Raw genomic sequence first — 23,879 nt, 5'->3', positions numbered from 1 at the left:
TCGTACCAAGCCCTAGGTGCTTGTTTCAGACCATACAATGCTTTATATAATTTAAAAACATGATTTGGTAACAAATGATTAGAAAAACCTGGAGGCTGTTCAACATAGACTTCCTCTTGTAGTAGACCATTAAGAAACGCACTCTTTACATCCATTTGATATACTTTGAAGTTTTTGAAAGCAGCAAAGGCTAAGAATATTATAATAGCTTCGAGCCTAGCTACTGGTGCAAATGTTTCATCATAGTCTATTCCTTCTTCTTGTCTGAATCCTTGTGCAACCAGTCTTGCTTTGTTTCTTACAACTGTTCTTTCCTCATTTAGTTTGTTTCTGAATACCCACCGAGTTCCAATGACAGCTTGGTGAGAAGGTCTAGGTACTAGAAACCAAACTTTATTCCTCTCAAATTGATTCAGCTCTTCTTGCATAGCTTCTATCCAACTGGGATCCAGAAGAGCTTCTTCAATCTTCTTTGGTTCATCTTGAGAAATAAAAGCAGCATGCATGTATTCATTTATCATCTGTCTTCTAGTCCTTAGTGGAGCTGCTGGATTTCCAATTACCAAAGATGGAGGATGAGATTTTCTCCAAATAAAATGATTTAGATTGTCTTCATATAAAACAGTAGATTGTTTTGGAGTATCGACTGCTGGTTCTGGAGTATCAGCTGCTGGTTCTGGAGTACCAGCTGCTGGTTCTGGAATGTGAATGTCTGGTTCTGGATTTTGAATATCCTTGACACTTGCTTCTGCATCATCTTCACTGTCTAATTCCAGATAAACCCTGTCTAATCTTTTACTTAAATTAGATATGTTAGTAATCTCGGGAACACTGTTGTCTTCATCAAAGACAACATGAATAGATTCTTCAACATTAAGAGTTTTATTATTGAAAATTCTAAAAGCCTTACTAACTGCTGAATATCCAAGAAATAAACCAATGTCAGATTTTGAATCAAAAGCAGCTAAATGATTTTTGCCATTATTGTGCACAAAGCATCTACAACCGAAAACATGAAAGTAAGATACGTTCGGTTTACTTCCTTTCCATATTTCATACGGAGTCTGATTGTTTCTCTTGTTGATCATCGTTCTGTTTTGTGTGTAGCAAGCTGTATTAATAGCTTCTGCCCAGAAGCGCTGAGAGATGTCTGCATCTGCTAGCATTGTTCTAGCAGCTTCTTTAAGTGTTCTATTTCTCCTCTCAGCTACTCCATTTTGTTGAGGCGTCCTGGCAGCTGAATATTCATGATGAATGCCCTGTTCATCTAGATATATCTCAAGAATCTTGTTAGTAAATTCAGTACCTCGATCACTTCTGATTCTAATGACAGAAACTGATTTTTTATTTTGAATCTTTTTCAGAAGTTTGATCAGGAGGTTACTGGTTTGATCTTTTCCAGCAATAAAAATTACCCAAGTAAATCTAGAGAAATCATCAACAACAACAAGGGTGTATCTCATTCCCCCTAAGCTTATGATATGGATTGGACCAAATAAGTCCATATGTAATAATTCTAAACATCTTGAGGATGATTTGCTGCCTTTATTTTTGAAGCTAGATCTTACTTGCTTACCAAGTTGACATGCAGAACATACATGATTCTTAACAAATTTTATGTCTGGCAATCCGTCGACTAAGTTCTGCTTTTTGAGATTGTTGATAGACTTGAAATTCAGATGATTCAATCTCTTGTGCCATAGCCAGTGTTTATCACTTAGAGATGCAACTAAACATGTAGGAGCAATGATATGATCTATGTTCCATGAAATTTTATAGGTGTTGCATTTTCTAACTCCGGTTAGAACAGTAAAGTCATCAGCATTTTTGACTGTGCAAGTGTGCTTTTGGAATGCTACTGAAAAAACCACTATCACATAATTGACTAATACTGATCAAGTTATAACAAAGATTTTCAACTAAGAGCACATCCTTAATAGTGATGTTACCATGGATAATCTTACCCTTACCCACGGTTCTACCTTTTGAGTTGTCCCCAAAGGTTATCTCTGGTCCAGCACAACTTACTACTTCTGATAGTAGACTTTTCTGTCCAGTCATATGTCTTGAACATCCACTGTCCAAATACCATGTTGAGCTACTGATCTTGGTTTTCTTTACCTGTACCTGCAAACACAAATTTTATTATCTGGCACCCAATCTATTTGGGTCCAAGCCTTATTAGTCCCTTTGGAACCCACATTTGTACAATTCTTGTACTTTGGGTATATATGGAGGTGTGTGCAACAAATGGTCTGTTATTTCTCACATTATGCATCTTAAAAAGTTGTTCTTCCCTTCTGTTTCTATTGTCTGTCCTGTATCTCTTTTGAACAGGTCTAGAATTGTAGTACTGGTAGCTGTTAACCTTCATAGAAAATTGTCTTCCTGAGTTGAATCCTCTACTGGATCCAGAACTCTGGTCAACTCTTTCCTTAGGTTTAACATAACCCAGACCATAATGCATCCTGTTGTTCATCTGATTGACATTCCTCTCAATTGAAGCAGTAGGTACGTCTGGTTTCTGTACCACACTGGATTTCACAAAGTGAATGTACTTCCCTTTGCACATATCCAGTTTTGGCTTAGTATTCGTTTCAGAAGTGCCTTCATTATTACAAAATCCGAGACCACTCCTGTCTCCAGATTGTTTTTGTAACCCTTGCATCTTTTCGAGTGAAATAGAGGACTTGTTCCAAGCATTCACCAGTAGCGATAGCTTCTGATTTTCCGAAAGCATCGTCTGGTAATCTGCTATTACTCTTTCATTCTCAGTTTTTAATTTACTCATCTCAACTTGTAGATCATTACAGCTGTTTACTTGACAAGCAAATTAACTTACTGTTCTGATCTCTTAAGTTTTGATTTTCAATTTTAACTTCCTCGAATGATTGAGAAAGTCTAGAATACTCTTCTACCATGTCGTGTAATGCTTTGACTAAATCATTGCGTGTAAATTCATCAGAGTCAAAGTCAAATACCTCTCCGGATGTTGAGGTTGACTCAGTATTTGCCATCAGACATTCGATCTCATCTTCATCACTTTCACTTGAATGGCTTTCAGAATCAGAAGATTTAGAACTTGAGTCTGCCCATTTGGACTTACTTTCTTCTGCAATCATCGCCTTTCTGTCTCTTCTGGTCTTTTTATCATTGCGTTTGACACCCTTCTTCTTCTGGTCATCCTTCTTTGGTTTTGGACAATCAGCAATAAAATGTCCAACTTTTCCACAGTTAAAGCATGCCATATCACTAGGTGATGATTCCTTTTTGAAATTGCGGTTGGGACTTTGAAATATTCTATGATTCTTTCTCATGAATCTGGAAAACTTCTTAACAAATAATGACATTGCGTCATTGCTTATCTGTTCAGCACTTCTCTCAGAAGTGTTCTCTAAAGCAGTAGCAGAAGATGAGCTTGGAGCAACTGTAGTAGTAGAGCTAACAGTAGCTGCGAGAGCTTTGGTTGGTGGATTTGCTAAGGGCTCTTCTCCACTTCGAACTTCAAGTTCAAACTCATATGCCTTTAAATCCGAGAACAAGTCGTGTAGTTCTAACTTGTTGAGATCCTTGGAAGCTCTCATTGACATTGTTTTGACGTCCCATTCTCTGGGTAGGCCTCTCATTACCTTTAATGCAATTTCTCTATTGCCAAAGTCTTTCCCAAGAGCTGAGAGTTCATTGACGAGGCTGCTGAATCGTTCATCAAATTCATTCATAGTTTCTCCAGCCCTCATCTTCATATTCTTAAACTTTTGCATGGCTACAGACAATTTGTTTTCCTTTGTTTCTTCGTTTCCTTCACAGATCTAAATTAATTTTTCCCAGATTTCCTTGGCAGTATGGCACATCTTGATTTTGCTGAAGGTATTTTTGTCGAGTGTCTTGTATAAAATGTCCTTCGCAACGTTGTCAAGATTGGCTTTCTTCTTGTCCTCACTTGTCCATTCATATCTTGGTTTTTCAAGCATCTGAGGTGCACCTTCGGTGATAGCAATAGCTGGATTTGGCTTTAAGATCTTTAATGGACCATCAGTGATGACATACCACATGTCATCATCTTGAGCCGCAAGATGAGCGTGCATTCTGATTTTCCAATCATCGAAATCTTCTTTTGAGAACATTGGAACTTTGCTGAAATGAGCCATGTCTATTAAATATTTTTCAGAACAAGAATAACTCTGCTCTGATACCACTTGTTGAGGATCGGGTTGAGTTTAGAAGGGGGGGTTGAATAAACTCAACGGCAAACTTAACCGATTTTTCGGAATGATGTGCTAGAATCCTGTTAAAGATACTAGCAGATTCTTGTTCAAGTTTAAAGACCAGCATATCACAAGATAATGTGCGGAAACGATCTGTTGGTTAGTAGGTGAAAAATAGTGAAACAGAAAAACAGTAGATGGCACAAGGTTTGTTTCTGGAAGTTCGAAGATGAATCTTCTACGTCTCCCCTTCTTCTGTTTTCAGAAGGTATCACTAAAAGACTTTGGTGAATACAATACAACAGTTGTACACACCCACTTCAACAGGACTTACCTTCGCCTATCGAAACTCTTAGTTTTACAACTTAACTTCTTGAATGATCTTAAGTTCTGGAAAAGACTCTTTTCCAGTTACAAATTCTTCTATCAATGAAATAGTGAAGTGAATAGCTTGAGAAGATATAACGAAAATAGCTAGCACAATATGATCTCAATGATCAAGAGTATGCAATGAAGCGTGTGCTGCTTTTTCTGTGTTGAGCTTTTGGGATGACTGAAAGTTCTAGCGATGCACAAATGATATTCTTTGATTTAGATTCGTTTCACTTCACTTTTTTTTTTTTAAAGTGCTTCGTCTCCATATTTATAGACTTTATCCAACGTTAAAATCTGAACGGCTCTTTTTGACTTTTCAGTGGTTCAGCTTTATTGCCGAAAATGGACCCTGCAGAATACATTAAAGCAATCAGTCTCAGTTCATACTAAAAATGGTAAACCGTCTTAAATGTTTTCGTAGAACATTTAATGGCATTTAATGAAGCAATAAATGCTAGTATCACGTTAATAGATCAACGGTAATATTTAAAGACTTTGAGATACGCAAAATTCTGTGAGTGTATATTTCGAGTTTTGTATTCCTTCTAGTTATGATTTTAGCTAAGAAGCAGTACTTGACAAGTGCTGCTACTGGTCTTTAGCTCGATACAAGTGCTTCTGTTTTTCTGCTATTTTACATCTACTGGTTTCTTACTAAGCCAGCATCTACTGGTTTTTACTAGCATCTCCACAACAAATTTAAGTCTAACAATATGGTTTCCATGATGTGTTAACAATTGCATACAATTTATTAAGCAATTTTGAAATACCTAATAATTTTGAGAAATTGAATTTCATACGCACCAAATAATATTGTAATTTAAAATACATTATGTCACGCCCGGAGCCTGCATTCGCGCCTATGTGACTGCAAAACAGACCCCTATAGCAACTGCTTTTATTCGTCCTCGCTTTACGAAAATGAATAACTCATGTCGCTATAGAAGTCTATTGTAGCTCATTATAAACTTATTTTAAATATTTAATTTTTACTATGTGGGACAAGATGTGTCACAATCACCCCCTCCTTCAGAACAAGAACTTCCTCGTCGCGGCCTTACTTTTGATCCACCAACACCGAGAATCTAGAGGTGGCTCCTACATGTTCAAGTGGTGGCTCCCATCATGTAGCACTTTGCTCCACAGTTTCAAGAGGTGGTTCTCATGCACATAACACTTTGCCCCACGTAGCACTTATTTTCCGGTGTTCCTTGCTGGTGACCGGCTCTGATACTTAAATGTCATGCCCCGAGAGCGGGGTTAGTCGACACCGACATTGTTTGACAGTCACACAATTTTTAAACAACAAGCCTCGTAATAATCAAATATTCAAACCAGTCTATTTCATAAATCATAACATTGTCTTCAAAAAATTTGAACAAAATGTGGAAGCGTAAAAATAATAATAACGAAATAAAATTATTGATCTTGTTATGACTTCACAACTTCACCATCCACAGAAGTATTCTCGTTCTTCTCCTCAATTTGTTCTTTATTTTTTTCTGAGGAGAGGAAATAAAGGATGAGTATTTGGAGAAATACTCAGTAAAAGGGAGCTGATTGTTCATAACACTTATCAAGGATACATATACAATTAAATTATCATTATTTCAATAATAAGCATGATGAATACAATACAAACAAAATACGAATATAGCAATGAAAATCATCTTGTTTTTCCCTGGTCTACTGATCAGTCTCCTATATGTTACTCCTTTAAGGAGCGAGATCAAATAAACAGTTATTATATCACACCGTATCAAGATCATATCAAATCAACATCGTAATTTCCTTTGCTATTTCAAACTCGAATCATTACAGTGCATTTCAAATAATTCAAACATGCTTCGAATATCATAGTTAATATAAAATAACAAATGGATTTCAAAGATAGCATATCAAATATAAACGAATACATCATGCTGATCGAATTTTTGAAATCATATGTAATTGAATTTTTATAAAAAATTTAAGACAACTTAAAAAGAATATAAGTGTGCAAACTTAATACAAAAGTACACTCACAATGTATAAATATTTAAGACTGCGAGAAGGAAGGATACTCTAGTTGGAACAGAACATGATGGAGACTGCGAGAAAGAAGGCTGCTCGATTATTGCTTCGAAAATAGCTGCTGCAAGGCTTTGAATTCGGTTGCTGCAAGGCTTTGAATTTGGACAGATTTTGGTTCGGAAATTGGCAGCAACTTGGAGTGGTTTGTGGTGTGATTTCTAAATGCCATATATTCATCTATTTATAGGCATGGCTGGTGCTTACGAGTTGGCATGCTTTAATGCCCATCATTGTCCTTCAATATGGTTAAATGACCATAATTCTACCGTTTGCAAAGGTGGTCAAAATTTCGATTAAATGGCTTGGTTTTAATGTCCATCATTGTCCTTCAATGTGGTTAAATGATCATAATTCTACCGTTTTCAAAGGTGGTCAAAATGTTGATTAAGTGGCTCACCGGACCTGAACTAATCCAAGGAACAATGAAAAAGGTTACTATGATCAAGGAGAGACTGAAGACTGCACAAGAAAGACAAAAAAGCTGGGCTGATCAGAAAAGAAGACCAGTGGAATTTGAAGTTGGTGAAAAAGCGTATGTGAAAGTGTCACATATGAAAGGTGTGGTTTGATTCAATAAACATGGGAAGTTGAACCCCAGATATATTGAACCTTTTGAAATTCTAGAGAAAGTTGGAACACTGGCATACAGATTATCCACTACAAGAAAAATGATTTTCCGCAGCACGTCATCAACAGCGTGCATTAAAAGCACGCTCCGAATACTACTTTTCACGGCGTGCACCCATATGTGCGCCGTTAATAGTGTTGCACTTGATACTATTAATGGCGTGCATTAAAAGAACACTGCGGATATTACTATTGACGGCGTGCATTAAAAGCACGCTGCGGATAGTAACTTGATACTATTAACGGCGTGCATTATAAGCACGCTGCGGATAGTAATATCCGCAGACTATCCGCAGCGCACAATAAATGCACGCGGTTAATAATACTATTAACGGCGTGCATGTTTATGTGTGCTGTTAAAAGTAAATCATTTTTTTATAAAAAATTGTGTTTAGACATTAACGGCGTACATTAATAGCACGCCGTCAATGGTATTATTCACGGCATGCATATTATTAGCACGCTGCGGAAAATGAGTTCGAATTTTTAAATTAGCGACGGTTTCGTAAAACCGTCGTTAATATAGCGACGGTTTCAAAGAAACCGTCGCCGATGGTAATCGGCGACGGTTTGCGTTAACCGTCGCTAATATACGTACATCGGCGACGGTTTAATAAACAACCGTCGCAAAAAATCGCAAATTCTCTATTTATTTTCGATTTCCGTTTCATTTTATTTCACAGCACTTAAAATTTTTCTCTACTTATACGATTTTATTTTTGATTTAAATACGTGTTTTTGTTTCAATTTATAGTTAATTTTTTTATTGTTAATTAAGAGAATGAGTATTAATATTATAGTTGTATTGTTAGTTTTTATAAAAATTTATTAAATTATAAAAGTAAATTTTTTTTTTATTTTTACGCAAAATTTAGCGACGGTTTTGGAACTGTCACGAAATTTTAAAACTGTCGCTAAATTTAAAGACCGTCGCTAGAGGTTTTTTCCCGTCGCCAATGTGCGACGGTTTTGTGCTATGTTCGTATTTTGTTTGTATTTGATTCAACATGCTTATTATTGAAATAATGATAATTTAATTGTATATGTACCCTTGATAAGTGTTATGCACGATCGACCCCCATTTACTGAGTATTTCTCAAAATACTCACCCCTTACTTCTTCCCCTAAGATAAAAACAAAAAAAAATTGAGGAAGAAGAACAAGAATATTTTTGGGGATGGTGAAGAGGTCAAGTCATAACAAGACCAGTCATGTTATTTTGTTTTTGTTATTTTTATGCTTCCACATTTCGTTGAAGTTTTGTAAAGACAATGTTTTGATTTATGAAAAAGAGTGGTTTGGATATTTGATTACTAAGAAGCTTGTTGTTTACAAATTGTATGATTGTGAAACAATGCCGTGTTGACTAACCCCGATCTGAGGCGTAACATATTCTACTTTATGTTACTAATAAGTAAATAAGTAAGATATATATTTAAGATTTGATATTTTATTTCATTGTAAAAAATACAGTTATAATCGAAATTTATGAATTTCAAATCCATTTCATATTCACATCCCCAAGTGCGCCATAAGATTTCTGGTTTCATACTTGTTTGTGCCCTTGTGTTTTGATGATCTCTCAGTAAACTCTACGTACATAAATCATAATATATAAATTTAAAGAGTTGGGACTCAAATGGCTCAGACATATTTGGAAATAATCACAAATTGTTTGGAAGAGTTTGGTCACTGGAAACTTAAGACCCATTTCTATTTGGTCAACATAAAAAGTGTGAAAAGCCCTCGGGGAGAAGATGAACTCTATCTATCTGACCGAAGATGAGCAGTTCATAACTATGGGGCATACCCGACCCATATGTAATGGATGATACTAAATAGGGACTTAAATGGTAGGAATTTGAATTTCATGCTTATTTTAGGTGGGAGGTAATATGAAGGCCCCTTAAATTTTTCACGTTTGTATCGATCCAAGCACATTCCTAAAATTGGCCTTAACCATCTAAAACATCGGTTACACAATTAGATAAGAGGACGAAATAAAATACCGGACCCATGAACCATTTCCTATAGGTGTGAGAACCGAATTTTTCAACCCATATAATTAATATTTGTAAGGAAATTTTAGCATAAGATTTTTATTAAATGAGATATGCATATGGGAAAATAATTATTCAAAAATCTTTGGTATCAAGTTAATAATATCTACACCAAGGCATGATTATTTTCGAAATTTGGGAAGAGAATTTGTGAGATTGGAATACCATACAAGTTTAGAGGAATTAAGGCATAAATATTTCAAGCAAATTTCGAAATTCTCCTATATTAAATGCCAAAATTTTGTGATGGTTAGATGCTTGATTAATTGGAGGGAAATCATAAAAAATTTGCTCCAAAACCGTTGGATCTAGCCACCTTACCTTTCCAACCAATCTAGGTAGGAGATTAAGGAATTAACCCTAAATTTGGTAGCTAAATAAACTTTGCTTGGAATGAAAATTTTGGGAGTCAACCATATGATTTGGAGGCCAATTATGGGCATTATTGGACTACCTTGTTTAGCCTCATCTCCTCCCCTATAAATACCCCATCAAGCCTAACATTCCATACACCATAAATTTCGAAACTCCTTGCTGAAAATCTCGAAAATTCAGCAGCTCCCTTAGCCAAAACTCTGCCCGAAAATCGTCCCGAAGTTGGCCTAGAAATCGAGCCGAAGCGCTGCCCGAGTGAAAAACAAGAAGTGATCCAAGTCTAGCATCGTGCACTCCACGTTTTTAGCATCAAGATATACTGTAAGTGGGCTTGTTTTAAACTTGAAATTTTCAGATTCATGCATGTGTTCGGTTTTCGAAAATAGTCGAGTACAATTCTTCTTCTACTCTTTTCTTGTGTTTGTCATATGGTTTTTAGCACTGTGAGGAGTCGACTGTATATGGGTGAGAATCCCAACCATGACGTGACCCTTATGCGGTGGGGGATATAACCGCTATATGGCTTCGTCCGCTTAGAGGAGTAAAAATTAGGGACTGATATCAGTAAATCATAGAAAGTATATGAATCTCAGTACCTGATAAACGTTATGCATGTGATATGGATTATGTATGCAAGTCATGTGTTTCGAAATTACCTTAAAGTTTTTTCATGACTTTTGGAAGTAAGAGTGGTTTTTGAGAGAATTTATGAAATTATGTTATTTTTGAAAAATGATAGTTTTAAGTTTGGTTTGACATTTAAGATTTTACGACTTTTACTGCAGTTACCGAGTTTGGAGTAAAATACCTAATGATTTTTTTAAAAAAAATTCTAGTTTATTTTAAAGAAAAATGAGTTAGGGACGTTTCAGGCCGAGCACGTGATCATTACCTAGAAAGCCAAGCCTGTGAGACATATTTGAAAGGGTCGATCCCATTACTATTGCAAGTATTGAGAACTTCGGCGATAAGAATAAAGACCCAGACAAATACGAGATTTGGTAAAATATATCAAGATAAGGAAACAGTCATAGCCGCCATGATTATCAAGTCCTATCTTCTGATGTTTTCTACCTCAGGTAGGATTCTTGTCACACCCCAAAACTCGGGATTGATACCGGCGTCGTTTAACAATCACACAATTGAAAACAACAAGCCTTTGTAGCACAGTTTAAACCGAAACCAGTTTATAATTCATAATTTCAATGAAATAAATATTGTCTTTACAATGTCAAAATCCAACGAAATAGTAAATAATGCAGAAGCGTCTTACAATTATTAAATCATAAATTCGAACATAACTACTACTGGTCTCATGAATCACCATCCCCAGAACTGTTCGGACTCCTCTTCCTCAACCTGTTCTTCGGACTTATCTGGGAAGGGTTGTAAGGGGGGTGAGTATTTTGGGAATACTCAGTGAATGGGGGACTTTGCACACAACATAACCAATTTAATAACATTTTCAAAACATATCATAATGTACAGCATACTTTTCATAATCGTAACGTAAATTCCATAACGTAATAACACTGCGATTTTTCACCTTTCAACGGTTTACTGACGTCAGTCCCTAAGTTTTAATCCTCTAAGGGGGCGAGGCCATAAAACATTTCTATCCCACTGTTAAGGGCCATATGTTGGAATTCCACCCATTTTCAGGGAATCCTCACAGTGTCAAACATAAACGTACCAAAATTTCGTAAAAACGTATAGACGGAACGATGGTGCTCGACCGTATTTGTGAAACAACAAAAACCGAAATTTCTCATATATGCATAAACCGAAATTATAAATTTTAAAACAGTCCACTTACAGTGTATGGATGCACTTAAAAACGTGGAGTGTACAGCTTGGTTTGGATCACTTTTTGCTCCTCCTTTGGACAGAACTTCGGCTTAATTTCTTGGACGATTTTTGGGCAATATTTCGGCTAGGGGAAGGCTGCTGAAATTCGAGATTTTTCAGCAAGGGATTTCGAAAATATGGGGTAGAGAATGAGTAGAGGTGGTGTGGTATTTATAGGTGAGGAGGGTTGAGCTAAATTTGGCACTAAAATCATACCAAAATTCATGTCAAATCTCCTAATATTTGACTCCAAAATCCTTGCCATATTTTCGAAAATATCGTGGTCAAGTGAGGGGATTTATTCCTTAAACAATGCTCTCCATTATTTTCGAAAATATCTTGCCCAAATTCCATGTATTTTCGAAAATATCATACCTAAATTCCTTGATCTCCTTGAATTACTTCATCTTATTTTCTTGCATCTTGTATGTTATACCAATTTGCCATATTTCCTTCCCAAAATTCGAAATTGTGCATGCCTTAAGGTAGATATAATTGTCTAGGCCACAAAGATATCATCAATAATTATTTCCCATAGCATATCTCATTTAATACAAAAGAAATCTTATACCCAAATTCCTTACAACTTAATAATTATGTCAATGAAAGATTCGGTTCTCACATCCTTCCCTCTTTATGAGAAGTTTCCTCCTCGAAACTTGAGTTGGCTTGGTCTGGGAATAGGTAGGGATATTCCTTTCCCTTACAATCTACTACCGCATTGTTTCTTGCTAACCAATCCATTTCTAAGATGATCTCGAAATCGACCATGATCAACTGTATCCGGTCGGCTCTAAAAATCTAATTACCAATACTAATTTCAATTTTTGTAAATTTCGTCGGTTTTAATGGCTCTACTAGTATGCGTGGCTAGTTGGAAAGGTTCGGTTAGCTTATCGGGCTTACGTCCTAACTTCTTACCAAATCTCTTAGATATACAAAAATGTGTAGCGCCACAGTCAAATAACACATAAGCAGGTACTTGCTGAAAAAGTATGGTACCTGGCACAACATCGCTTGCATCTGCCTCCTCCTGCGTCATGGCAAACACCCTGGCATTTGGTTTGTTCTCCCGCGGTTTATTGGCATTCGCCCTTGGGCTTGACCCGTCTCCTTTAACTGGTCCAGTTGTTTTGTTGCTGGCGGCTGGACAATCTGCCATACGGTGTCCTGGTTTCCCGCATCCAAAGCAGACGCCGCTGGCTCTACGACATTCTCCCAGGTGTCGTAAGTGGCAAGTTGGGCAAGGCTTAATGGCCTGGTAGCCTGAGGCAGGCGAAGGCCCTTTAGGTGGTTCACTGGAATGGTTCGGTTTCTTGAAAGACTGACTGCCATGAGAGGACTGATCATTCATAGGCCTTTTGTTCCTAATCTCCTTCTCTCTGCGCTGGATATCAGTTTCAGCTCGGATAGCTGCGCCCATCAAGTCTGAGAAGTTCGCAGGTTGGTAGACTGCCAAAGCCGACTATATTCTGCTGTTCAAACCCTTTTTGAAGCGGTGTAATTTCAGAACTTCGTCCGCCATGATTGCCTGAGCATAAGATCCTAAGGCGTTGAACTGGGATTTGTATTCTACAACTGACATATCCGGAGTTTGAGTGAAATTTTCAAACTCACTCAGGTCTGCAGTCTGACTTCGGCTGGATAATACTGTTTCAGAAAGGCTTCTCGGAATCGCTGCCAAGTCATTGGTCCTGCAGCTGTCATGGCTGGCGAGATTGCTTCCCACCATTTTCCTACTTTATCTTCCAGGAACGGCACAGTCACGTCCAATTTCAGTGCCTCAGGAACTTCCAATAGGCGATGTTGAGTCTCTACACCTTTCAGCCAACTCTGGCTAACTTCAGGGTCAGCAGCTCCACTGAAGGTTGGACACCTATTCTTGCGGAGTGATTCATAGTGGAACTTGATTCCATTTGGTGGTGGGGGTGGTGGTGGCTGATTGGCGTTCTGATTTCCATAATCCTTGCAGTGTTGTCGCCACAATAGTGGCTATGGCCATAAGATCAGCTTGGCTTAAGTTGACTGCCGGCGGGGGTCCATTCCCTTGCTCGTTCTCCTGTCCGCCTTCACGGTTGGTATTAGCATAACGCGGGTTGCGGTTCTGTCTTGGGGGTCTGTCGGCCATTTCCTACAGATTGCAAGTTCTAAGAATTTGTTGTACGAGTAAAGTTCATACAATAGATTGTGTTGAAATAAATTGAAATCAATGAACTAAATAGAACAAATTTTTATTGATTTCTAAAAGAAAGAACATGATCAATCTAAAGGAAATCAAAGTCGTACTGAATAAAATAGCAACAACGGAAAAAAAAGTAAAATAATAAAAAGAAAAATTCTCAGAATATCAAAAATAGGACAGAATATAGAGTCAAGTATATGAAAATAATTAAAAATTCGAAAATTTCCAAAAATAGGAAGTTTTGAGATAGGCATATGGATTCGAAGAGTATGTCGAGAGGATTTCAGATCAGTTGACGGAACCAAATTCGGAGTTTCCTACGAAAAATCGAAGGACGCATGCTGGCGGGTTGACTCGTTGACTCGACCGAGTTGACTCGCCGGAGTATGGTCGGAGCAAAGGCGTGTGTCGGCGAAGGGGTCAGAATCACGGAACCGGTGGTGGCACGGCAAGAATCGGTCGGAAAGCTACCTAATTTGGCCGGAACTCGCAAGAAATCGGTTGACTTACTCGAAATTGGGCGTTCCCGATTGGTTGATTCGAACTCAAAATTGATTCTTGGGAAAAGTTACCCATGGATCTTAGATTGTTTGGGTAAAATTAATTGAAAATCAGAGTAGGTTTCGTAGGGTAATTTGACGAAATAATATTCGACGTTAGGGTTCGTACGCCAAATTCGTAGATCCGAAATTTCGGTTTCACCCGAACACGAAATCCAAAATTGGTTGAGGGCTTTTGTTCGTTTTATCGAGAAGATTCTGAAACTGGTCTTTAATAGAAGAAAGGGTACCGGAATCGGCGGAGAAGCGGCGTGCGCGCTAAGGAGCCTGTTTGGCCGAAATTTTCCGAAAAATATATTTTTGAAACTCGATTTTTCCTACTTCGGATTATGAACCTGGCGGCTCTGATACCACTTAAATGTCACGCCCCAAAACTCGGGATTGACACCGGCGTCGTTTAACAATCACACAATTGAAAACAACAAGCCTTTGTAGCACAGTTTAAACTGAAACCAGTTTATAATTCATAATTTCAATGAAATAAATATTGTCTTTACAATGTCAAAATCCAACGAAATAGTAAATAATGCGGAAGCGTCTTACAATTATTAAATCAGAAATTCGAACATAACTACTACTGGTCTCGTGAATCACCATCCCCAGAACTGTTCGAACTCCTCTTCCTCAACCTGTTCTTCGGACTTATCTGGGAAGGGTTGTAAGGGGGGTGAGTATTTTGGGAATACTCAGTAAATGGGGGACTTTGAACACAACATAACCAATTTAATAACATTTTCAAAACATATCATAACGTACATCATACTTTTCATAATCGTAACGTAAATTCCATAACGTAATAACACTGCGATTTTTCACCTTTCAACGGTTTACTGACGTCAGTCCCTATGTTTTAATCCTCTAAGGGGGCGAGGCCATAAAACAGTTCTATCCTACTGTTAAGGGCCATATGTTGGAATTCCACCCATTTTCAGGGAATCCTCACAGTGTCAAACATAAACGTACCAAAATTTCGTAAAAACGTATAGACGGAACGACGGTGCTCGACCGTATTTTTGAAACAACAAAAACCGAAATTTCTCACATATGCATAAACCGAAATTATAAATTTTAAAACATCCCACTTACAGTGTATGGATGCACTTAAAAACGTGGAGTGTACGGCTTGGTTTGGATCACTTCTTGCTCCTCCTTCGGACAGAACTTCGGCTTAATTTCTTGGACGATTTTTGGGCAATATTTCGGCTAGGGGAAGGCTGCTGAAATTCGAGATTTTTCAGCAAGGGATTTCGAAAATATGGGGTAGAGAATGAGTAGAGGTGGTGTGGTATTTATAGGTGAGGAGGGTTGAGCTAAATTTGACACTAAAATCATACCAAAATTCATGTCAAATCTCCTAATATTTGACTCCAAAATCCTTGCCATATTTTCGAAAATATCGTGGCCAAGTGAGGGGATTTATTCCTTAAACAATGCTCTCCATTATTTTCGAAAATATCTTGCCCAAATTCCATGTATTTTCGAAAATATCATACCTAAATTCCTTGATCTCCTTGAATTACTTCATCTTATTTTCTTGCATCTTGTATGTTATACCAATTTGCCATATTTCCTTCCCAAAATTCGAAATTGTGCATGCCTTAAGGTAGATATAATTGTCTAGGCCACAAAGATATCATCAATAATTATTTCCCATAGCATATCTTATTTAATACAAAAGAAATCTTATACCTAAATTCCTTACAACTTAATAATTATGTCAATGAAAGATTCGGTTCTCACAATTCTACTCTATCAAGAATCCTACTCCAGCAAAGTAATTAGCCCATCTTGTTTCTAAAATACCAGGTATTGACAACAGTTTTATTCATTTACACTTCCTTGCTCACTTTGTATTACTATATAACACTATTTTCTTTTTGCATTCATAATCAGAGCATTGACTAAAGCATTGGAGAGGCCATGCTTGTAAAAACTCTGGCATTCACTAACCCTATTTTTGTCTGTGTAGGCCCCATAGCAAGGATCCGACCCAAAAAGATTGAAGGATTTGAAGATCCACTTACCAAACCGAACCCGAGGTAAAATTTTAATATCATCAATTTTTATTTCCTAAAAAATTAAGATTTTAATCTTATATAGGTAAAATTTTGAATTACAATTACATTCTCAAATCAGATCATATTCTGCATACGTACAAGGGTGAAGGTGAAACCGACGGAGGAAATATTTGAATTTCCTTGTTTATGAATTTCCTTATATATACTCTCAATATGACCTATAACCAACAATCCAAATAGGAAGATCGAGAGATCATTCAAATGCTAGAAAATATGCTATGAGCATGTGCCACATGAGACTTCAACATGAATTGGAGTGTTGTCTATCATTTATTAAATTTTTTTGCAACAACAATTATCATGATAGTATCGGGACAGTCCTATATAAATCTTTTTATAAATAGAAACATCGATCAATTATATATCGTGTAGTTCATGACATTTTATGGGCTTCAATTGAGTTTCAAAAAATGGACACCTTGAATAATATCAAACTAGTAGGTCTCTTATGAGACGGTCTCACGAATCTTTATCTGTGAGACGGGTCAATCCTACCGATATTCATAATAAAAAATAATAATCTTAGCATAAAAAGTAATACATTTTCATGGACGAGCTAAATAAGAGATCCGTCTCACAAAATACGCCCGTGAGACCGTCTCACACAAGTTTTTGCCAATATCAACATTGTTTTTTTTTCATTGAATCAATCCTTAATATTTTTACCAATTTTCTAACTTTCTATATCTTCCATATTCAGATGACATAAGTTCTTTTGATACATATTTTCATGTGTACCATTTTCAATAATATCAACATTGTCTTTTTTTTTATCCGATTCGATAACAATGAGATTTCAAATTTCTATTTCATTATCATTATTATCCATAGATGGATCAAACTCTTTAGCAGTATTATTGTTGTTTTTGTTTTCTTGTTCTCTCCTGTCATAATACAAACTTTTTCTTATCTCACTATCTTATTGGTATCAATGAAATATTTATTAATATCTCCGATCTGATTCTGAATTAATAATTCTTTTGTTTGTTTTATTTTTGATATCCATATAAATTTTTTGATGCCATTCTTTATAGACTATACCTAACAAAAACTTTAAACATAATCTTCCTCCACTCTTAAAATAATGGTTAAAATACTAATTGACAGAATACATCTCATTTACCTCATGCTTGTTTTACATAGCTTTAGTTGATCTCACATTCTCTTTTGGCAAAAACTTGTGTGAGACGGTGTCACGGGTCGTATTTTGTGAGACAGATATCTTATTTGGGTTATACATGAAAAACATTATTTTTTATGCTAAGAGTATTACTTTTTATTGTGAACATCGACAGGGTTGATCCGTCTCACAGATAAAGATTCGTGAGACCATCTCACAAATACCTATTCTTCTCTTTTTATATGTCGTATACCCAGGTACCCCACCTATTCCTTCTCTCATATTCAAACAAATTTAAGAGCCAATTATAATCTTTATTTTTTTTCTAAAACACATGTCACCCACATGGCCACACATCTTCAAATATCTAGAAAAGGCTTGACAATTTTTTAGAGAATTAAAATTAAAGAACAAGCAAGAAAACAATTGGGTTAGACTAATGCCTAATGGAAAACCGGGTTGAGTACTTGCTAATGTTAGACTCAGGGATCCGAAGTTGATTTGGACATGTGAGAGCCACACAAAAAAAAAAAAAAAAAAAAAAAAAATTTGACCCATATAACAAATTTAAAGTTGGCTCTTGAATCTTGCACGAGGAAGCATCTCATAGCCGTTTTGACGGGACGGGGCGAACGGAAATATTTCACAACCTACCGTTTGGCCGAGCATGTCATTTTTTTTAATTATATTAGGTGGCTGGACGGGTTGGTTAGCAACCTGTCACAAAACCACCATTTGGCGGGGCGGGACAGGCCGACCAGATGAGTCGAACACATTTTGACAGCTCTAATCTTAGTAACCTCGAGAATCCATAATGAAATGAAGAGCCAAAAAATCTGAAATTGGTAACAATAATCTTCTAATTTACGAGGCTTGAATTGGGGATTAATTTCTGAATATTAATGCATCAAATTTCAACACCTCTCCCAGGCCCCAACGAAGCTCCACTAGAATTTTGATAGGACATATAAATTTAATTCAGTTTCAATAGTTGATAATTGAACTAAGTTAAATTTGAATCATAGTTTGTTTAATTGATATATAGCAATCTCTATGTATTTTAAACATATTCATTAAATAATTTTGATTTTTTATTTAAAAATTTTAAATGGCGAATATATTAAAGTTTTGAAATAAATATTTATGTTGTACATATTTTAGTTATTTAGATTAGTTCAATCTTAATTTGCCATCTTTTAGTTTTTGTGTAAAAATATTAGTATTAGTTTTCCAACGTGACGTTAATATATATGTAACTAATGATGCAATATTGATGTCGCTGTGACATATTTAATAATAATCAGCACCCGTTTAAATAAAAATGCCTTAATTAATTTGATCCTTATACATTTACACATAAATTCTTGTGAGATCGACGGATCTTCTATTTGGGTCATCAATGAAAAAATATTACTTACTTTTTATTGTAAATATGAGCAGAATTGATTCTCTGTCTCACAGATAAATATCCGTTACACGGTCTCATGTCACAACATACATGTTCGTACATTTAATATCCCAATTACTCGAAACAGTTAAAAGAGGGTAGTTTGATTTATATCGTCGGTTCTGAGAAGATGGGCGTGAGGCCGGTCCAGAAGGTATTTCTGTCGGCTGATGCATGCTTCTTTTGGCACTCTCTCTCGCAACAATTTCGCCACCCCCAAAACTGTTCAGTCCTAAACCAGAATGACAAATCCCTCGTGGAAAAATATTCACGTTAATGGCCAAAAAGTTTCTTCACGAATAAAACTTTTTCCAAATTCTACGCAAAGAAACTGTTCCAGAGATGCTTCAAATCAAGAAAACTGTACAAGAAATCATCAAAACTCGACGTGTCAATAGACTGGCGAGAAAGATCCCATTTCCCCATTAGTGCAGAATCATTTAAAGTGTCGCCAACTTTCTTGATGCAGCAACGCAGGCCACGTATATCGGCTCTGCGTTCTTGCCCATTCTCCGTCTATATATAGCAACTCTTCTCATCTGATATATGCACAAAACATTCACTCTCTTCAATTATTTCCTCACAAACCTAACTTCAATTCATTCCTCGCATCAAATCCCCACCAATAATTTTTATTTTATTTTATCTGCGCAATTGACTCTTTATGGCTGGCTTAAGCTTCATCCTCGGAATTATAGGTACTATATATATAGACACACACACACACACACACACACACACGCATTTGTGTGTTGTGTGTGGCTCAGATTTCAAATTGTTAGTTTTCCTTGATAAGAAGAGATGTTTAATGTTGAGCTTGTGATTGAAAATACTACCGAGTGGAAAAAGTAACATTTTCTCCTACAAATAATATTGGTGCAGGGAACGTGATTTCCATTCTCATGTTCGCGTCTCCTATGTAAGTGTACACGTTAAACTCTTCTGATTATTTTGAATCAATTATTGGATTCAGAAAATTTCATGCTACCTCGCAAGTGGACCCCGTAAACTCCACGTATATCGATAAATATTCACTTTAGATATACTCTTAAGCTAACGCCTTGAGTGTGACATACAAGCCAAGTCACGAAGACAACCATGCACAGTTCATTTTTTGTAGTAGAAAATATATATTCAAATCAAAATGGAGTAGATGATTTCATCCCAAGGAAACCCTTAATCGGTTTCGTGTTCCGATCCTACCATCCGATGACACCCTAATCATATTTGGAAACAATCCCATCTTAAGCTGATCTTTTCAAAAACTTTATTGAAAATTTTAAAACATCCCACTTAATTGTAAATGTTTCGGCTCATGAAACGATTGTAAATGACTCGATCCAGACATGTAATTCCTTAACGAATTCTTCGCAAATTGTTAAGTGAACTCACACCTTTGTGTATATAAAAAAAACTCAACTTCTTTCATGAGGGTATAATTTTTTGTGGGCTTTAAGGTAATAATTATTAAATTACTAATTTTATGTTGCAATAATTTCAGAAAAACCTTTAAGCATGTAGTGAAGAAGAAATCCACAGAGAATTACAATGGACTACCTTATATAACCACATTGTTGAGTACCAGCTTGTGGTCATATTATGGACTTCTTAAGACTGGTGGCTTACTGATTGTCACTGTCAATGGTGCTGGAGTCGCTTTGCATGTTATATATGTCGCCCTCTTTCTTATATACGCCCCGAATGACGTCAAGGTTCGAATCCGTCGTCCCCTATCTTTCTTATTATCCATGTCGTGTACGTTTCAGTCGAACAAGAGAAATCTCAAACAACGCTAATTTCATGATCAGATATGATCTATACCCATTCTTTTATTGAATAAAATGAAAAGCTAATAAATTTGTAGCTCATTCAAAGTTTAATTTTCGATATTGCTAAAGCATTTTTATCCTAGATATAAAAAAAAATAAAGTATATATTTTGTTGACGCAGGTAAAATATGTGAAATTGGTGGCGACTATAAACATTGGGTTTCTTGGGGCTGTGACACTCGTAACTCAGCTTGCTTTGCATGGGAGTCTGCGCATTACACTGATTGGAATCCTGTGTGCAGGATTGACCATTGCCATGTATGCTGCACCTCTCTCTGTTATGGTGAGCAATGGCGACGTGTCCTCAGATATGTCAACAATTAATGATCAATGCTGAGACTAAATTTCGATTAATAGGATTATCAAAACTCTATGGCCGATTTAAAGAACGATTTTCGGAAATGTTCTCTATTTTTTTTTTTTAGTTTATGAAATATTTTTGATCGAATATTTATACTGCAGAAAACAGTAATTCAAATGAAAAGCGTGAAGTATATGCCCTTCTTCCTCTCGTTCTTCCAATTTCTCAACGGTGGGGTATGGTCTGCCTATGCGGTACTTGTTAAAGATTACTACATTGGGGTAAGTTAGTAAATTCTATTACATCATTTATTATTATGAGCAGGTTTTTTGTGAAACGGTCTCACGAATCTTTATCTGTGAGACGGGTCAATCTTACCGATATTCACAATAAAAAGTAATACTCTTAACATAAAAAGTAATACATGGATGACCCAAATAAAAAATCCGTCTCACAAAATACGATACGTGAGAGCGTCTCACACAAGTTTTTGTCTATTATTATTAACACGTGAAATTGTCTTTCAAGTCAATCCAGTTAAAAAAATCTATGACCCAACCTAAATGGAAAGCATTACTCTTTTATATCATAAATATTTTATTTTCAGGTGAATCCATTTCACGGATACAGATCAGGGAGACCGTCTCACATCATACCTACTCATTACCTCATTATTTTAAATTTCGATGGAGAAAAGATTAATAGTTAAATTAATCAAAAACTTCGATTTAGTTTAAGTTATAAAAGTGAAAAACATGAATTGAAGTATAAAGATTTATATTTCATTCACTATTTTACACGCTCAACGTGTGTGCTACTACTGGTGTGTTAAAACATAATAAATATTAGTTGACTAATATTTTTTGAAAAGATTAGGCTCAGAATTATTGAAAGAATTTTTTTATGTTGAAAGAAGACGCACTTTCATTGACTTTCCCAAAAAGCTACTTCCACTTTGCGGATTGCACTTGCATGTTCTAAAGTTCAAAGGTAAAATCTAAACCAGAGGGGACAATTATTGATTCTGACCTATAATCATATACATTCGATGTCCCAATAGAAATCTATTGGCTAATATAATAAATGAGGCAGATGTCGTTTTTAAATGTGTGCCAATTGCCAAATCTTTGGCCGTTTGGCAAGAGTAGCTTTTGGCTTGCCAAATTTTAATGTTACTTTTAATACAAGCCACAAAATTTGGAGCAAAATATATCTGCTTAAACATCATGATTCAGGAGTCTTCAAATTTACTTACATACATTGTCCCTCATTATCCACACGATTAAAAAATAAGGTTGATTATATACATGATTTCTTTGAAATCTCGAGATGGCTGAAAACTCCAAGGGTAGATCTCTTGTGAGACGGTCTCACGAATTTTTATCTGTGAGACGGGTCAACCTTACCAATATTCACAATAAAAAGTAATACTCTTTGCATAAAAAGTTATACTTTTTCATGGATGACCCAAAGAAGAGATCTGTCTCACAAAATACGAACCGTGAGACCGTCTCACACAAGTTTTCGCCAAACTACAATGAAAAAATATCTATTAACTCCCATTATTTTCAAATATTGACCACGCGTTCCCTTGAAATCACCTACGAACAAGTTCATAAATATCTATTAACTCCTTTTATTTTCAAATCTTAACCACACGTGCCCCTGAAAACATGTACGAATTATGGTGTGTGTGCGGTCTCAAGATTTGAAAACACGAAGAGTTAATCGGTAACATTTTCATGAGGATTCGTAGTAATATCGAGATTTCATCGGGGTAGTGTACGTGGGGCCCGCACGAGATCTTTGAAATTAGTTATTTTTAAATTTTGCCTTTGCTTGGCATGCGCAGGTGCCAAATGGGATTGGATTTTTGTTGGGTGCGGCCCAATTAATATTGTATGTTATCTACAAAAACAAATCGATGGCGGAGGATCCAATGGAAGAAGAAGGTTCGGGGAATTTATTCGAAGGGGGTGATCGAAGCCTTAGCAAAGGAAACAGCCTTCCGAAACCATCCATTGCTCGACAATACGATCAAGATATCACCAAAACAATTTCACTGAGCTCCTGTGAGTTGGGTGTGGTCAATGACAGAGACATCGAGAAAGGTTTTCAAGAAAGCCATTGATAAATAAGTTTGAACATTGCCTGAATTTCTAATAGAGATGCTTGTAATGTGGGGTGATTTTTGTTTTTCTTATATGTTTTCGAATTATGGATACCATGATTTTGATATTCTGGATCATGCAAGATTTGCACTCTTAATTATCATAGTAGGGTGTGTGTGTACAAGAATGGTTTTGGTTTTGGTTTTCATGTAACTTACATAGAAGTTTGTTTTAAATATATGGTTTGTCAAATACTATTTGATGTCTATCCATGAATAAAAATAACTAAATTCTCGGATAGATAAATATGAAATCTATGAATTTCGATTATTTTGTTTTATTGTTTGTCATGAAATAATAGATCAAATTTTAGCCAACATCTTACTTATGGCAAAAGCTTGTGTGAGACGATCTCCATGGTCGTATTTTGTGAGATAGATATCTTATTTAGGTCATCCATAAAAAAGTATTACTTTTTATGCTAAAAATAATACTTTTAATTGTGAATATCGGTAGGGATTGACCCGTTTCACAAATAAAGATTCGTGAGACCGTCTCACAAGAGACCTACTCCTTACTTATTTACACATCAGTAAGACAAAATGGAATGAATTTCAAATAACATTATTTTTTGGTGAACTTGACATTTTATAAAAATGCAAGAGTAGATTTGAAATTTATATTCTTG

The 23,879-nt window shown here is 36.1% G+C and overlaps 1 protein-coding gene across 1 annotated transcript; it reads left to right on the top strand.

Moving 5' to 3' along the window:
* Window positions 1-19,155: 19,155 nt before the first annotated feature.
* On the top strand, window positions 19,156-23,348 carry LOC142518995 (bidirectional sugar transporter SWEET16-like). Its single transcript, XM_075621871.1, has 6 exons — window positions 19,156-19,648; window positions 19,833-19,869; window positions 20,452-20,662; window positions 20,901-21,062; window positions 21,242-21,361; window positions 22,933-23,348. The coding sequence occupies exons 1-6, from the start codon at window positions 19,615-19,617 to the stop codon at window positions 23,209-23,211; spliced, it is 843 nt and encodes a 280-aa protein (XP_075477986.1). The 5' UTR covers window positions 19,156-19,614; the 3' UTR covers window positions 23,212-23,348.
* Window positions 23,349-23,879: the final 531 nt, after the last annotated feature.

Source organism: Primulina tabacum, chromosome 11, assembly GCF_025594145.1.
Source record: "Primulina tabacum isolate GXHZ01 chromosome 11, ASM2559414v2, whole genome shotgun sequence".
In the NCBI taxonomy this organism is placed as follows: Eukaryota; Viridiplantae; Streptophyta; class Magnoliopsida; order Lamiales; family Gesneriaceae; genus Primulina; species Primulina tabacum.
Note: the sequence above shows the minus strand (reverse complement) of the source record. Positions and strands in the feature narration are given on the sequence as shown.